General features: G+C 44.6%; 1 protein-coding gene across 1 annotated transcript in view; it reads left to right on the top strand.

Moving 5' to 3' along the window:
* LOC106584349 (glypican-1) overlaps window positions 1–17,086 on the top strand; it is a 72,505-nt gene extending 55,419 nt beyond the window's left edge. Inside the window, exons 2-9 of the mRNA XM_014169561.2 lie at window positions 663–821; window positions 4,983–5,377; window positions 8,722–8,887; window positions 9,042–9,172; window positions 9,298–9,438; window positions 9,603–9,736; window positions 13,781–13,956; window positions 14,180–17,086. Coding sequence (XP_014025036.1) covers window positions 663–821; window positions 4,983–5,377; window positions 8,722–8,887; window positions 9,042–9,172; window positions 9,298–9,438; window positions 9,603–9,736; window positions 13,781–13,956; window positions 14,180–14,385 — 1,508 coding nt within the window. The 3' untranslated portion in view covers window positions 14,386–17,086. The remainder of the gene's footprint in view (window positions 1–662; window positions 822–4,982; window positions 5,378–8,721; window positions 8,888–9,041; window positions 9,173–9,297; window positions 9,439–9,602; window positions 9,737–13,780; window positions 13,957–14,179) is intronic.
* The last annotated feature ends 1,775 nt before the right edge of the window (window positions 17,087–18,861 follow it).

Here is an 18,861-nt window from a genome sequence, read left to right as displayed (position 1 = left end):
ACACAAGTATTTTTGGCAATTACCTGTATATGTCATCTGGTTGTTTTTATATATGAGTCTTTGGAATGGCCCGTTCTCCAGTGTAGTTTTCAGCTGTGCACCTCCATGCTCTTTGAGTTGATCCCACTGTGTCCTCTAACATAATCAATATCTCTGTTCTATGACTGAGCTCATCTCTATTCTCTCCGGTTAAGCTCTTCTCTGGCTGTAGTCTGACAGACACTGGTCTGATGTGTTGCTCAGAGACAGTCAGAGAGAGGGGGAGAGGTGATATGTGATAACCAGTGGGCTGCCTCCTCCACCTCTGGGGTCCTGAGGGCCCGAGGCCATGTGATGGCATGTAGGTCAGTGTAATGAATTGGTGGTAATAATGAGATATCATCCTCTCTCTTTCTTATTACTGTGGGTTCTAGGGAAGCAGAGGAGCCTGCACAGCTATTTTTAGATCCTTAAGAGATGGATTACTCCACAGGTTACAGAGACCAGTAGCAATCCATTATGGACCATTTTCAGTTTATCAGATACAATGCCCATCACAGTTGTGCTGTTTTGCTGTATGAACAAAATACAGACAGAACAAAATAAATGTATGGAAATATAGTTTGTGTGTAATGTGGATAAATCCCTAAACATGTCCTCTCTTCTGTCTTGCGTCTGTGTAGGTGAGCACCTTCGGATCTGTCCCCAGGGGTACACCTGCTGTACCAGTGCCATGGAGGAGACCCTCTCCAACCTGAGTCGCAGGGAGTTTGAGGGCCTGGTCAGAGAGGCTGGACGCTCGCTACAGGCCTCTCTCAACGCACAGTACAGGAGCTTCGACAGTGAGTAGCAGCCTCCCAGAATGCATACACTCCTCTATACTGACAATACAAACACGCACGCACACACACACGTATTTGCGTGCGATCTTTGAGTTCAAGAACTGGATGCCCTTGATGATGTCCTTGACATGTTCTGAGAATTTTAAAGACTGCAATCTTTAACACATCACTGATAAACTCTATTTATAAACTAATCAATATAGTCCTGAGGCTCCAGCTACAGGACCACTGTGGCCCAAAGGATATGGTGCCCCGATGACAGCAGCTGATAACGCCTGAAACACGGTTGTTTGCTCAGGGAAATAAATCCCCCACAAAGTAATCTGGACCTCCATCCATCCATCTGATTAACATAAGATTAGAACAGGAACTGGGGATGATGGCATGGAGTCATATTTCCTGCTTTGATGGGCCCTAGCTGTCATCAGAGTGGCATAGACAGAGAGCAGTAGACACAGAGACAGGGAGGAGATTGCGGGCGGCTGGGAGAGTGACTTATGAATGGTTGTGGTAATGAGTCATGGAACCTAGCAGACACCGTCTGACAGGTTGGTGGGGATGGGGGGAGCAGGGAGCCCTCCCTCCATCTCTCCTCCTCCTATCCACTGCCACAGGCTGGGATGCTGGCAATGCTAATGGACATTTGAAAGAATAAAAAAAGGAAGGAAAGAGGAGAGGGTATGGTGGTATGAGTCAGGCAGTGTGTGTCAGATGGGGAGTTCCAGTTCCTTTTTCTCCTGCTTTCTGCACTTTCTGGACTGCTGGGCTGCTCTGCTTTACGGAGCGAGATGAAATAAGTGTGACTGATGTGGCAGAGTTAGCCTAGCAACAGGAGGAAGGTTTGGGCCACACAAGAACACTATCACACACACAGGGGCTGGTCTGGCAGAACAGTATAGAGCTAGTCCAGCTGCATACAGTACATTTCCCTCACCCCAAAACCCACAACCCCTTTTCATCCCCCTCAACATCAGGAGGTTACAACCACAGAGACAGCGGAAAGTCAGATGTTGATGAGGATGAAGCAATGCAACAAAGAGGAATGAGCAGGAGAGCTATAGCTACATGAAGCAGCAATAGAGAGAGGAGGAAATGGAAGTGTGCAGGTGATGTTTCAAGCCCATTTGATATGACTAGTAGTAGCAGTAGGAGCAGTAGAAACAGAAGGAACAGAAGGACGCGGAGAGCAGTGACGGTAAGAGCTACATGGCCATCTGGTTGTGTTCAGGGTTGTCGGGCGTGGGCCCTGGACTTACTCAACTAAATGCAGGTTTTTACTGCTTCTCCACAGCAGCAGCACTCCCAGGCCCCACCCAGGCCCTCCCCTCTCCTCCAGCATGAAAACCTCAGATTAGAGGGAGAGTCAGCCCATCTTAACCCTCTTTCTATGGGGGTCAGCTCCAGCAGCAGGCAGCAGCCCAGTCAGTGTGTCAGCAGAATGAGAGGATACAGAGATGTATTACATTTCCCACTGACACTGTAACTCTCAATATATGCTGCTTTATTGCAAGGCTCAATAAGGAGGTATATGGGGCAATGACATTGTCCTTTGTTGATTTTGTTGTTTTGTTTTTCTCTTCTCCTCTCGCTATACACTCTTTGGAAAACGGTGCTATCTAAAACCTGAAAGGGAACCAAAAGAGTTCTACCTGAAACCAAGAAGGGTTCTTCAAAGGGTTTTCCTATGTGGACAGCCGAAGAACCCTTTTTGGTTCCAGGTAGAACCCTTTTTTGTTCCGGGTAGATCCCTTTTTTGGTTCCGGGTAGAACTCATTTGTTTCCATGTCGAACCCTTTCCACAGAGGGTTCTACATGAAACCTAAAAGGGTTCTACCTGGAACCAAAAAGGGTTCTCCTATGGGGACAGCCGAATAACCCTTTTGGAACCCTTTTTTCTAAGAGTGTACCCGCACAGTGCTGTGAACTGAACAGCAGCTGAAAAAGTGCTCTACAGTTCTACAGATAAATTCACAGGTTCTCACAGTGTCTATAGCTCATTTGTCAGGACAGCTAGAGCACTCCTCCTTGTATGTCACAATCAGTGCCCTAGTCTTTTGGGGGCCTCAATCAAAACCTTGCAGGCAAAACATTTTAGTGGCCCCCCTTTTGAAGGCGGAGAGGATTTTTTTTTTTTTGTAAATTACCTGACAATCTACACATTTTGTCATGGGGCTCAGAGAAAATGTTGCAGTTTTAAAACAAGTTTGCTGCTATTCTACATATTATGCCATGGGGTGGAGAGACACTTTTGCCGTTTTCAAGCAAATTTCCTGCAATTCTACACATTTTGCCCTGACTTATGCCAAGATAATATGATATCTGAGTAAGAGTGACAAACAAAATCAATGGGTGCCCCCTGGAGGTCAGGGCACCTGGGCACGTGCCCTTTGTGCCCGGTCGATATTCGACCATGATTACAACCACGATTACCACAAGTTACTACAAGATAGCTGGCTAGATTAATTTACCTATCTAAAAAATGGTAGCTGACATGGGCTAATTGATTGATTGTCAGTGACAACCATAACAAGAGAAAAACTGCTGATGCTATATTATTCTAACTCTCAACAGTAAGTTGAGACCCTGACTGAGTTCATAAAATATACAGTACCAGTCAAAAGTTTGGACACACCTACTCATTCAAGGGTTTTTCTTTATTTTGACAATTTTCTACATTGTAGAATAATAATGAAGACATCAAAACTATGAAATAACACATATGGAATCATGTAGTAACCAAAAAAGTGTTAAACAAATCAAAATATATTTTATATTTGAGATTCTTCAAAGTAGCCACCCTTTGCCTTGATGACAGCTTTGCACACTCTTGGCATTCTCTCAACCAGCTTCACTAGCAGCCACCATTAACTGGCCAGCTTCCCCTGGAATGCTTTTCCAATAGACTTGAAGGAGTTCACACATATTGTTGGCTGCTTTTCCTTCACTCTGCAGTCCAACTCATTCCAAACCATCTCAATTGCGTTGAGGTCTGGTGATTGTGGAGGTCAAGTCATCTGATGCAACACTCCATCACTCTCCTTCTTGGTCAAATAGCCCTTACACAGCCTGAAGGTGTGTTGGGTCATTGTCCTGTTGAAAAACAAATGATAGTCCCACTAAGCGCAAACCAGATGGGATGGCGTATCGCTGCAGAATGCAATGGTAGCCATGCTGGTTAAGTGTACTTTGAATTCTAAATAAATCACAGACGGTGTCACCATCAAAGCACCCCCACACCATCACACCTCCTCCTCCATGCTTCACGGTGGGAACCACACATGCGGAGATCATCCATTCACCTACTCTGCGTCTCACAAAGACACGGTGGTTTGAAACAAAAAATCTCAAATTTGGACTCATCAGACCAAAGGACCGATTTCCACCGGCCTAATGTCCATTGCTTGTCTTTCTTAGCCCAAGCAAGTCTCTTCTTCTGATTGGTGTCCTTTAGTAGTGTTTTTTTTTTGCAACATGTCTATTCCATGTTGCTTCAATGTAATTTAATTGAAATGATGTGGAAACAACGTTGATTCAACCAGTGTGTGCCCAGTGGGTAGTGCTTTGAATCTCTAATACAGTAGACCTGTACAGTAGACCTGACAGGTGCCGAAGGCCAGTAAGTGCTATTTCTCTTCACAGACAGGTGGTGATGGAGCCAATGTTGTTATGGCTGGAAGCTGGAGACCAACCAGGTGTGTGTGTGTGTGTGTGTGTGTGTGTGTGTGTGTGTGTGTGTGTGTGTGTGTGTGTGTGTGTGTGTGTGTGTGTGTGTGTGTGTGTGTGTGTGTGTGAGAGAGGGAGAGATTTTTGGTCTTGGTCAACTGGGCACATTAGACTCAACAGAGAGGATGTCCTGCAGTTTTAATGAAACACACACCTGCATCTCCAGGTAGGCGCAGGTGACCATGCGTGTGAATGAGCCTGATCACCCTTTTGTAGACTAGACCAAAGAGCTTTGGAGGCCTGTCTCTTTCATAGTCTCTTCCGTGTTTGATTGGTCGGTTGCCTCAAGTTCCTCAAGTAAAGAAATGTATCTCACTCTACGCTCCCTCGGCCCTGTTTGTGGTCTGGCAAAGGCATTGATAGGTGCTGCTCCTGTCCTATAAATACAACTGACTAGTCCAGTATTTGACTCCTCGTCCCTCTCTCCTCTCTCCTCAGCATACTTCACAGACCTCCTGAATAGCTCAGAGCGCTCCCTCCAGGAGTCCTTCCTGGCCAAACTGAGCTCCCTCTACTCCAAGAACGCCCCTGTGTTCCAGGACCTGTACACTGACCTGCGTCGCTACTACCGTGGCTCCGCTGTCAACCTGGAGGAGACGCTCAACGACTTCTGGGCACGGCTGCTGGAGCGCCTGTTCAAGGCCTCAGCCCTCCCACAGTACACCCTCACTGATGACTACCTGGAGTGTGTGGCCAAGCAGACGGAGACCCTGCGGCCCTTTGGGGACGTTCCACGCGACCTCAAGTCCAAGGTCACCCGGGCCTTGGTGGCGGCGCGGTCATTCGTCCAGAGTCTGACCGTCAGTGGAGAGGTGGTCCGCAAAGTCTCCCAGGTACTGTTGTTGTCGAGACCTGTGCTGTTTCACGTGCTGTTGCCTCTGATAAACATGGCTGTGCTTTTTATACCTGAGATTACCACCTCACATCTGCCACACCGTTAACCATTAACCACCATACACACACATTACTCACATCCTACAGCACACACTGAAACCCTCTCAACCAGTTCAAATTGGGATTTTTATGAGTTAGTGTCTTGTGTAAATGTGTCACAAAAAAGTAAAGTGCCTGGATGAGACTATGTAATTTTCACCCACAGGCAATATTTAACCTTGGTTACCCTGGTGAAAACATATGAATACTGTGGATAGATAAAGCACACTAGGGGCTTGTCTCAGTAGGGGCGTGTCTCAGTAGGGGCGTGTCTCAGTAGGGGCATGTCTCAGTAGGGGCGTGTCTCAGTAGGGGCATGTCTCAGTAGTGGCGTGTCTCAGTAAGGGTGTGTAAAAAGCTGCTGTGCATTGCCTGTAGCACTCCCTTCTATAGCCATGAAATGCTTTGAAAGGCTGGTCATGGCTCACATCAACACCATCATCCCAGACACTCTGGACCCACTCCAATTTACATACCGCCCCAACTCATCCACAGAGGAGGCAATCTCTATTGCACTCCACACTGCCCTCACCCACCTGGACAAAATGAATACCTATGTAAGAATGCTGTTCATTGACTACTGTAGCGGGGTGCGTAATTGGCGGCAGAGAAGTCAGGCGCAGGAGAGCAGAACTGGGTAATAACCGGAGATTTATTAAGCAAAACCAACGGCATCCAGAACAACAAGATAAATGGGCACAAAAATAACCCGTCGTGAGCTCACGGGGAAAGTGCACAAGCACTACAATAAACAATCCCACACAAAGACATGGGGGGAACATACACAACAAGTATATGAGGGAATTGAAACCAGGTGTGTGGAAAAACAAGACAAAACAAATGGAAAATGAAAAGTGGATCGATGATAGCTAGAAGACCGGCAACGCCAACTGCCGAGCGCCGCCCGAACAAGGAAAGGACCCGACCTCGGCGGAAGTCGTGACAACTACAGCTCAGCTACCTCAATTACCTCGTACCCCTGTACATCGACTCGGTACTGGTACTCCTTATATAAATGGGAAAAAAAGAGATAAATATGCACATTGAACTTATCAGGTGCAGGACAAAAGAACGACTAAGATCCAACTCAGATCAAAACTTTGTGTTTATTGTGCGTCTGATTAAATCCCCATGGGAGCATACCAGAGTTGCGGACATTCCTCTTTTCTACTCCCTATATATATGGCCATTTTATTTTATTCCATATTGTTATTCGTTATTCACTGGATATTTATTCCTCGTACCACGATTTTGTAAAAAAAAAAAATCTTTATCTTTAACTCTGCATAGTTGGAAAAGGACCCCTAAGTAAGCATTTCACTGTTAGTCTATACCTGTTGTTTACAAGGCATGTGAAAAATAAAATATGATTTTATTTGACTGAGGGGCAGATGAATAATGTAGCTAGGCTAGATTAACATCTGTTCCCCATCAGAAGTGAATTACAGAGAGGTCTGGCCTTCCTGTCCCTGTTCCTACAGCCACTGTCTACTTGCTGAATACTTGGCCATTCTACTTTTTCTCTTCAACCATGGCTTTAAGTAGGGTAACAGTGGGACACTTCTCTGTCTCAGCAGTGGATGTATGCCAACTTTTTGATGCTCTTAGTGGTAAAAAGAGTTTCAAAAGGTGATTCCTGGCACACTCTTGGAGAGAGGAAGGAGCCTTTGAAAAACATGAAGGTTTTAAGTTAATGTGAATGTTACATTATTATGAAAGTACTTTAAGTCTACACATGTAATGTCATGTCTAATGTGTGATCTGTTGTGTTTTTTTAAAGTGGATTGACGTGTATTTGTACATTACATATCGAACATACACAAGCTGTTTACACAAACACCACAGAGGCCAATAGCCACTTGCAGGAATCCAGTGGACTCTCACTCCCTTCTTGCTTAAAATAACCACCATTTCAAACCACTCTTTATGTTGGCACAAAGAGGCCGGAGTCTGGCCCATTTTAAATACAGACTGTGTTTCCAGTACATGACACCACAAGCTTTACCACCTTTAAATAGAACACAGGGAGAGGGAGATATAGAGGAGGAGGTATAGAGAGATCGATGAACGTGAGTGTATGAGAGAGAGAGAGTTTGAGTAAAGTGAGAGGATCTGAGTGAGAGGATCTGAGTGAGAGAGAGAGAGAGAGAGAGAGAGAGAGAGCATGCAGATGGAAGAAATCCTTTGAGCTATGGTTGATTATTGTTATTACTGCCAGTGATGGTGACTGCTGTAACAGTGAGGCATCATGGCGTCTGTCCCATCATTGATCTTAATTTAGCAGCCACCAATAACTGGCCTCTGCTCTGCTCCACTCCCCCTCCTGTTGTGTCACACTGTAGGAGATCTCACACTGGGATGTCACAATCAATCGGTGACTGTTGGACGTGTTAGGAAGCCGGCTGTCTGTTTACATTAAGCCCTGTTAATGTGTCCCTGTGAAGTCTGGTAATACAAGGACCGGTTGTAATGATGCCTCTTTAATCTTGTTATCTGATCAGTTTGCTTGTAAAGTTCTTAATGGTGTCAAACTCTAGACATCCACATTAAGGAGCTAAATTTGAAACTGCAATCTGGGAAAATTACATGATCCTCCTCTGAATGCGAGATTGTCCTTGGAAATGATGGCCGACTCTTTTGACCACAAACATCTACACAACATAGGCCTAGAAATCAATTTCTTTATCCACTATCTAACCACTATCATGTATTAGCTGCATGGTAGTGTTGCGATTCCATATCACACAATACTCTTAATCATAATCAATACATGATAATCAAGATTATAATACATATTATAACCACACATGCAATGAGGGTGAACTTCTGTCTCTGTATTGGAGATGGTGTACGCATTCAGAGACCTGTGTACAAAATGGCAGTGCTGGAGGGAACCAGTCAGAACATCAGGGGAGGAAAGATGTCTCTAAGTGAGCTTTACTGGGCTTTTCATCGGTCTTCGCACTGACAAGTGTAACGGCCCTTATCGCTGGAGCACAGCTATGCACAGTTGACTTGATACATATAGAGACCTAAGAAGTAGCAAGGAACAACTCTCAACTCTACACAGGCGCCAGTCATCATGCCTGAGTGAAAATAGAATTTAGAATAGCAGTTCTTTTACAAAAAATAACCTTCCCATTCCAACTCGCTGTATTACTCATAACTCCTCACAGTTGAAGTCAAAATTGAAAAGATGCAAAGCTCATTGATGATGATGATGATGATTTGTCTTTTCCTCCAGGTACCTCTCAGCCCAGAGTGTACCCGTGCCATGATGAAGCTGGTGTACTGTCCTCACTGTAGAGGCCTGGCCTCAGTCAAGCCCTGTGCCAACTACTGCAGAAACGTCATGAAGGGATGCCTCGCCAACCAGGCCGACCTCGACACCGAGTGGCAGAACCTCATCGGTGAGAGACACATGTCCGCCCGACTGCAAGGACACGTACGCACACATAAACACACACGCGCGAACACGCACGCACGCACGCACACACACACATAGCAAATATAAGCACACACTCAGTCTTTCCCCTGGTTTATCTCCTGTCTCTGTTTGTCCAGACACCATGCTGCAGGTGGCATCTAGTTTCAGTTCTGACCCCAGTGTGGACGTGGTCATCTACTCCATCCCCCTCCGTATCTTAGGCGCCATCCTCTACATGCAGGAGAACACAGAGGTCTTCACCAGCAAGGTCCGTTCAACCAGCACCAAATGCTGACTAAACCTTTACTCCCACGCTCTATGCTATTTTACATGTGTTTGAGTCTCAGATGTGTGTGTCTAAAGGTGTGTGTTTTACTGTGTGTTTGGTGGTAGGTGTTTCAGGCCTGTGGGACCCCCAGGGTGGCAGGCACACAAAGTTCAGGGTCTGAGGAGAGAAAGAAGAGAGTTAACCCCGCCGGCACCACAATGGAGTACAAACCCAGCCCCACTGCAGGGGCCCAGCTGGAGATGCAGGTGTGTGTTTCATTAAAACTGCAGGACATCCTCTCTGTTGAGTCTAATGTGCCCAGTAGACCAAGAATAGCTCTCTCTCTCTCTCTCTCTCTCTCTCCTCTGTGTGTGTGTGTGTGTGTGTACATGCGTGTTTTGTTTTGACTAGTTTGTCATTTCTCTCCTAGATATCTGATGTGTCCAGTAAGCTGCGGGAGATGCAGCAGTACTGGGTCCAGCTGCCAGCTGCTCTGTGCAGTAGTAAAGTGGCAGCAGGAGCAGCTAGTGATGACAAGTGCTGGAATGGCATGACCAAGGCCAGGTATAGTGAGCACCTGTCCTGTAGTTTAGCTGTCTGGCATAGACAGACTGTTGACACATTGTCAACAGGAATATGCAGCATACCATCCCATGGTATACTCTCCCGCTTCAAATGTCTGAGAACATCTGTACTATGTTGGATGTGGATTGCTCAGGTAACCCTGAGATGCCCTTTAGAATGAGGGTGAACATGCTAACCATTCACAGTGCTATAGACACAACACTGCCTATTTGTCATGCAACACTCTCTCTGGTTAGAGTGAATCTCAAAGACCCTCTGTAAACGAAATACATTATTGAGCAGTTTACCTCCCCCTCTGCAGAGCCACAACTCCTCCCTTATTGGATTGAGATTGGGCAATTTGATTTATGGAGGACTGTTTACTCTGAATAATGTCAGACTGTGTCATAAAAAATGTATGTACTTGTGGGTTCATGGGCGTGTTTGTGTTAGCGTTAAAGCAGCATTGGACGCTGATATAAAAGTGTGTGTGCGTGTGTGTGTGATGCTGAAATATTGAAATATGTGACAGGCCATGTCATAAAAATGCAACTCCAAGGCAATGGGCCCATTAGTAATGCATGTAGCTAGGGCTGTGGCGGTCATGAAATTCTGTCAGCCGGTGATTGTCAAGCAAATAACTGCCAGTCTCACGGTAACTGACTGTTAATTAACATAAACACATTTAGCATCTCCTGGCTTCCATGCATAGCCTACAAGCCACTGATGCAGATCTTTGGAACATCTACATTTTAGTAATATAGCCTACACCATCACAATAAATCCATTATTTATTTTAGACAGTTCTAAAGAAACATGATATGAAGAAAATGTAGTCTATTTTAGAAGAACAGAGTAGCATACTCTGAGTTGTCCTTATGTTAGGCCCTATACGTATATGCCCTATACGTTTACACTGTCTCGGTGAGTGAGTTTATTAGGAAGTGCATTGGAGATGTTGTACCCACTGTGACTATTAAAACCTTACCTAACCAGAAACTGTGGATTGATGGCAGCATTCGCGCAAAACTGAAAGCAAGGACCACCGCATTTAATCATGGCAAGGCGACTGGAAACATGACCGAATACAAACAGTGTAGCTATTCCCGCCGCAAGGTAATCAAACAAGCAAAGTGTCAGTATAGAGACAAAGTAGAGTCGCAATTCAACGGCTCAAACACGAGACGTATGTGGCAGGGTCTACAGTCAATCACGGATTACAAAAATAACTTCTTTGCGCGCTTTGAGGACAATACAGTACCACCGACATGGCCCTTTACCAAAGACTGCGGGCTCTCCTTCAACGTGGCCGACATGAGTAAAACATTTAAACGTGTTAACCTTCGCAAGGCTGCCGGCCCAGACTGCATCCCTAGCCGCATCCTCAGAGCATGCGCAGACCAGCTGGCTGGTGTGTTTATGGACATATTCAATCAATCCCTCTCCTAGTCATCACACTGCACACTGCCCTATCCCGTCTGGACAAGAGGAATACCTATGCAAGAATGCTGTTCATTGACTACAGCTCAGTATTCAACACCATAGGACCCTCAAAACTCATCATTAAGCTTGAGACCCTGGGTCTCGACTCCGCCCTGTGCAACTGGGTCCTGGACTTTCTGACTGTTAAACAGCCATCACTAACATAGGGTTAGTGCTGCCAACATACAGACTCAAATCTCTAGCCACTTTAATAAATGGATTTAATAATGGTATCACTAGTCACTTTAAATAATGGCCCTTTTAATGATGTTTACATATCCATCCTCTTACATTGTGTGTATAAGGTAGTCGTTGTGAATTTGTTAGATTACTTGTTAGATATTACTGCACTGTCGGAACTTGATGCACAAGCATTTCGCTACACTCGCATTAACATCTGCTAACCATGTGTATGTGACAAATGGAATTTGATTTGTTCTGGCTATGCCATATGGCTGTGGGCTACACTAGTTAATTTAGCAGACGAGATTTTCTTAGAACTCAAACCCGGAAGCTTATAATAAATCCTGCTATGCCCTCCGACGAACCATCAAACAGGCAAAGTGCCAATACAGGACTAAGATTGAATTGTACTACACCGGCTCCAACGCTCGTCGGCTGTGGCAGGGCCTACAAACTGACTACAATGGGAAGCACAGCCGCGAACTGCCCAGTGACACGAGTCTACCAGACGAGCTAAATCACTTCTATGCTCAGCTGTTCCGGACAACTGTGTGATCACGTTCTCCGTAGCCGACGTGAGTAAGACCTTTAAACAGGTCAACATTCACAAGGCTGCTGGGCCACGGATTACCAGGACGTATGCTCCAGGCATGTGCTGACCAACTGGCAGGTGTCTTCACTGGCATTTTCAACATTTCCCTGATTGAGTCTGTAATACCAACATGTTTCAAGCAGACCACCATAGTCCCTGTGCCAAAGAACACTAAGGTAACCTGCCTAAATGACTACAGACCCGTAGCACTCACGCCCGTAGCCATGAAGTGCTTTGAAAGGCTGGTAATGGCTCACATTAACACCATTATCCCAGAAACCCTAGACCCTCTCTAATTTGCATACTGCTCAAACAGATCCACAGATGATGCAATCTTTATTGCATTCCACACTGCCATTTCCCACCTGGACAAAAGGAACACCTACATGAGAATGCTATTCATTGACTACAGCGCAGCGTTCAACACCATAGTGTCCTCAAAGCTCATCACTAAGCTAAGGATCCTGGGACTAAACACCTCCCTCTGCAACTGGATCCTGGACTTCCTGACGGGCTGCCCCAGGTGGTGAGGGTAGGTAGCAACACATCTGCCATGCTGATCCTCAACACTGGAGCCCCTCAGGGGTGCGTGCTCAGTCCCCTCCTGTACTCCCTGTTCACCCACGACTGCATGGCCAGGCACAACTCCAACACAATCATTAAGTTTGCAGATGACACAACAGTGGTAGGCCTGATCACCGACAACAACAAGACAGCCTATAGGGAGGAGGTCAGAGACCTGGCCCGGGTGGTGCCAGAATAACAACCTATCCCTCAACGTAATCAAGACAAAGGAGATGATTGTGGACTACAGGAAAAGGAGGACCGAGCACGCCCCCATTCTCATCGACGGGGCTGTAGTGGAGCAGGTTGAGAGCTTCAAGTTCCTTGGTGTCTACATCACCAACAAACTAGAATGGTCCAAACACACCAAGACAGTCGTGAAGAGGGCACGACAAAACCTATTCCCCCTCAGGAAACTAAAAAGATTTGGAATGGGTCCTCAGATCCTCAAAAGGTTATACAGCTGCACCATCGAGAGCATCCTGACTGGTTGCATCACTGCTTGGTACGGCAACTGCTCGGCCTCCGACTGCAAGGCATTTCAGAGGGTAATGCGTACGGCCTAGTACATCACTGGGGCTAAGCTGCCTGCCATCCAGGACCTCTACACCAGGCGGTGTCAGAGGAAGGCCCTAAAAATTGTCAAAGACCCTAGCCACCCTAGTCATAGACTGTTCTCTCTGCTACCACATGGCAAGCGGTACCGGAGCGTCAAGTCTAGGACTAAAAGCCTTCTCAACAGCTTTTACCCATAAGCTATAAGACTCCTCAACAGGTAATCAAATGGCTACCCGGACTATTTGCATGAGTGTGTGGTTTTTCCATCCAGTACTGTGACCACAGCAATATAGTCCAGTGGATGAGAAGAGACCCAAGAGGAAGACGGGATAGAGATGATAAGGAGAGACTAAGATAGATGGACAGACACATATAAAGGCTGAAAAATCAATAACTGGTGAAATCGATAGACTAAATCCCTGAAAGAAAATTGATTTTGTCCAAACATAAATACCTACAAATTAGAACAGAAAAAGACAACATAACCCACAAAAACCTACTTGCCATACAACTCCATCATTGTCCAAATTCACATTACAATAATGTACAGCAGGAGGCCTAGTCTAAAATCTTTGTCATCCTAATGCAATGTAGTACCACAGAAATCCACAGTAGTACCAAATGTGTTGTCTGTGAAGTGACGTGTTGATGTGTACTGTGTCCAGGTATCTTCTTGAAGTGATGGGCGATGGCCTGGCCAGCCAGATCAACAACCCAGAAGTGGAAATCGACATCACCAAGCCAGACATGACTATCCGCCAGCAGATCATGCAGCTGAAGATCATGACCAACCGGCTGAGGAACGCCCTCAACGGCAATGATGTGGACTTCCAGGATGCCAGTGAGTGGCGGGCGGGAGAGGAGAGGGGGAGGAGGGTTGAGAGAAGAGGGAGGAAGGGCCGAGAGTATAGTAGACAGGGTGAGAGAGTATGAGGTATTGGGTTTGGGGATGGGGGGTATTGGATATGCAGGTTAGAGTTGGGAGTGTATCAGAAACATGTTGAACTGCTTGGTCTCACTGATATCCTAATTTCAATTAACCAATGCCTTTCCCTTGTCTCCAGGTGATGACGTCAGTGGTTCAGGAAGTGGAATGTGTACAGGCGAGTCGTGTGCCCGTAATGGACCTCGTGTCATTGTGCCCAAAGCAGACAGCACCAGATACTACAATCATCCTGAGAACAAGAAGGTGAAGGGCACAGGAACCCAAACCCACCCCTCCATCCTCCTCCTCCTGCTCTCATTGGCCACACTGCTGCGCAGGCGATAATGGACCGGTGGTGCATCCAGTCGAGACTGTGTTTTGGAGTAGGGCTCTGAGATGGAATAGAAGAGAGAAAAAAGGGGGATGGGTGGGTAACTTTGCCAAATAGGAAAGGATTGTTATTGAATTAATGGACTACCTTTCATTTTAATGAGAGAAACACAAAGAAATTTCCTATTCATTTTTTCTTGTTTTGATTTTTTTTAATGTGGCAAGTAGAGCTGGTCTTTGGCTTCTTTTTATTGTTTCTATGCTTGGGTGGTGAACAAGGATGGTTCACATGCTAGATGCAATGTTTGGATGGCACAAGCTTGTTAGCGATCATGCCATTCTAATGTAAAGTCAATGTGACCTTGTTGCAATGTTCTAACAATGACAGTGATGTTGTGAGAGCACTGTGAGAGACGGTTTGGTGTGAATCTTCAGTGTGCTAATCCAATGCATTTGTTTTTCATATCAATCACAGTGACAGGGAATTTGGATCTCTCAAGTATATTAAATCAAAAAGAATGGTTTCTTGTACTTGTAATATACTTGCATCAATAGCACATTAACACAGCACCATTGACAAACTTCACTTGAGAGGGCATCTGTGAAAGCAGTATAACTATATACCTGACCTCTACTGAAGGACTGTAGAAAACCACTTTTGTCAGACTAGGCCTATAAGCCTCTCGCTGTGCCTGATATTTTCATTTATCCATCTGGTCTTAAAACTTGTAAAAGACACCATTCTGTTAGCAGTCAGGTGATAATGCGCAGTTCACTTAGCCAGAAACACACAGCATTTACACATGCCGAAAGGAGTCCAACACACACATGCAGATATTTTCACAAGAACAATTTCAATCATAGTGTACCAGTTGTGACATGATGATGGAGACCTTGGTTAGTATTGTTCACTCAACACATCCTAGCTACCTGTCCACAAAAAAATAAGACGGGTCCACCTTTTTGTACATATTTTCTATGTCTCATAATATAATGTAATCTATGGTCATTAACCCAAGCTTAGGGGTCTGAACCTTCCCCACCTGCCATCTACACAGTTGACTACAGCTGGATGTGGAGTGGGAATGCCTTGACTAAAACGCAGTCACACGTTCTCCAAACATTGCTGGAATGTGAGATTGTAATGAGATTGTAATAAGGTGCAGTCAGTGATGTAAGTGCATTGTTGGAGCTGGCTCATGTTTCCTCCGTCACACACAGGAGGACCATTTCAAAGTGTCTGTGTGTGTACAGTTACAAGTCTCATAGCAGAGAATAAATCTGATGTAGTGACAAATTGTGTATGTATGGCCAATGGTGATTAAATGTTCATATGTTGGGGTTGAGTAATATAAGACATCCAGACAGTACGTGGATGTTAGAATGGGGAAGATCTGGTGACACAGTGTCCGTTAATGTAACGCAGTGTAGGTGTCAATGTACTGGTGTACGGTATGTAAGTGTGTGAATGCTTGTCTTTGACTTTGTGTAAAACTGTGTGTGTGACTGTTTGACTGACTGCATATAGGCACAGTATGAATGGATGCATGTAAAATGCATGCTTTAAGACTGTGTGAATACAGCGTCTGATTTCCCAGGAAAGAAGCATTGAAAACAGAGCTAAATGAAACGGAAACAATGGACTGAGAGCATGAATACTGCTTTCCAGTCTTGTTTACCATCCCCTAAATTTGCACCGCACCTTGTTTGTCCTTCAACACAGGCCCATGAGACTGCATGTTTCTTCCTTAACCTGCTTTTCATATGGTACCCAGGCACATTCAGTAGAGAGATATTGTGTTCTTAATTTCCCTTACTTTAATTGAGGTGGGAAGAAGATTAACACAACACAGGCCCATTCCCTGTTACCTGCAGATTCTTATAGCTCTTAATTTAAACTCTTTGTGCTGTAAACCTAACACTGGGCTCCTCAGTGCAGATCCCGGGGCCAACGAATGCTGAGCAATCGATGAGCAGGCCCTGTCTCAATGCACAATCAGAATCAGCACAATGCAAAATCAATGGCTGAGAAGCGCCATGTTGAAGTGCTGATTGATTTGGATACAGATACAGACTGGCTGATTACCATAAGTGTGTGGTGCAGATCTGGGTACAAATACGTGTATTTGAGTAATTGTAATTTAAATACTTTTTCTGTGTATTTGAGTATTTTCAAATACACAGCCCAAAACAATTGCTTTTGAGTATTTGAATGGTTATTTGTAAAAACCAAATAGTTGACCAAATTGCATTTGAAAGTATTTTCCAAATGCCTTTTAACATAGGTATATCAAATATTATTTTAAATACCTATGATAAAGGCATGGGAGTGTATTCGAGTCATGTATTTGAGTATTTTCAAATACTTTCCAAGTATATTTCTAAATACATTCCAATAATCAAATACTGTTTTTTTTATATATATATAATTTAGTCTGAATACTTTTTTGGAAAAGTATTGAAAAGTAATCAAAATACTTGAAGTAGTATTTGAACCCAGGTCTGGTGTGAATGTGTTTTTATGTGTCAGGGTGTGAATGAGTTTATGTATTTGGAATAAATGGATGAAAAGAAAAACAAGGTCCCCAAGTATTTTGTGAAAACGTTTAGTTGTCCAACTACAGTGGGAGGCATAAGTACAATGTGACAATTTGAAAAAGTGTCCAAGTGATAAAAAAAATAAAAATACATTTGCAACAATGCCGAGGTGAAAATATGTCGACGCGCTGTCGTTTTTCCCCCTAGATTGTGTCAGTTATTATAAACGTGATGACAAAGATGCCTGACTGACTGTTCTTTTTAACGGCTACTTGAGATAATAGAGTCAAGAGTCAACAGTACTAGGATGCTGTCCATACAATGTTTAATTATCATTAGCTTATCTTCCTGCACATTATCATGTCTCTCAAATCATCTGGCACACAATTTCACATGAAATCAAGTCAACACACTCCATGTTTCTAGAGAAATTCTACTCCCAAAGTGCTTTAATATAGCAGAATCTGTCTCTGTGTAGCTGTCAGATGATGCTGTAGTTCTTTTTCAGGTTTTCAAAGTGTCTCTGAGAGTTTCTGGGCCAGGCTGAGCTGGCCCGTCATGGTTTTGACCCCGGCTCGTAAGTATCGTCTTTGAGCGTCCGGATCCTGAGGGCACTTGTTGCTTTTGGCTTTCATCACAGAGCTGTTTGGGTCATTGGGCTAAGCCGCGGACACAAACACAGAGCCATGCTTATTCCCAATCTCTCTAGCATCTAATGGGTCGTGACTGGCAGACTATCTTATCACATCAGAAAGACTTTCACTTTCTATTCAGTACTTTGAGATAATGTCCTGCAGTGAAGATGGTTCCTTATCCTACTCTGATCCTACCCTATACTAACCCTCTTGCCAGCTTCTCCTTGAACCTCTCAAGATTCTGATGTTACCTCTGGTTTGTTCAGCCATTCCTATGGGAAAAATCAATGGGGAAAGAATAGGGTTTTGGAAGAAACATAGAAAATAAGGTCTGAGGTTTACACAGGCTTAGGAGATCTTGTATGTTTTGTTCATTGAGATAAATTGACGTTAACTGATGAACATTTAGTGAATTCTGGAGAATTTGTTATAAAAAAAGCACATAAATCACAAACGCTTCATAATTCATAAAGGTCATGTTAACGGACTGCTACTATCTCTTGGAACAAAACATATAAGATCTCCTAAGCCTGTGACAACCTCAGACCTTATTTTCTGTCTTTCTTCAAAACTCTTCTCATGTACATGCAATAACAATGCCTTTGCTTCCATCTAGTGACTAAAACTTGTATAGCTTTAAATGTGTAATTTACTAGTCTGAACTCGTACAGTAGCCTACTACAAGGGGTCACACACTTGTTGTAGTCTAGTAGGTCAGGGTTTCCCAAACTGGGCCTGGGGCCCCCCCTGGGTGCACGTTTGGGTTTTTGCACTATCACTACACAGCTGATTCAAATAATAAAAGCTTGATAATGAGTTGGTTATTTTAATCGGCTGTGCAGTGCTAGGGCAAAACCAAAACGTGCACCCACCCATATGGGGGGGCAGGACCAAGTTTGGGAGAACCTGGCCTACTAGACTACAACAAGTGTATGAACCCCCCCCACGCTCATCCAAGTCAATTCATCCCAGCCTGACTGTGTGTGATGTCCCAAATAGCTCCTCTCAAGGATGTGCTCCCTATCTGGAACCTTTCATGCCCCCCAGCATTACTTCCAGCTCCTCTCCCTCCCACCTTTCAAAGCACTTCATGGCTACAGACGTGAGTGCTACGGGGTGGTAGTCATTTAGGCAGGTTACCTTGGCGTTCTTGGGCACAGGGACTACGATGGTCTGCATGAAACATGTAGTTAAAGTGGCTTGCGAAAGTTTTCACCATCCTTTGCATTTTTTTATATTTTGTTGCCCTACAACCTGGAATTGAAATGGATTTTCGGGGGGTTTGTATCATTTGACTTACACAACATGCCTACTACTT

This window comes from Salmo salar, chromosome ssa23 (assembly GCF_905237065.1).
Source record: "Salmo salar chromosome ssa23, Ssal_v3.1, whole genome shotgun sequence".
Taxonomy (NCBI): Eukaryota; Metazoa; Chordata; class Actinopteri; order Salmoniformes; family Salmonidae; genus Salmo; species Salmo salar.
This window is presented reverse-complemented; position numbering and strand designations above follow the sequence as displayed.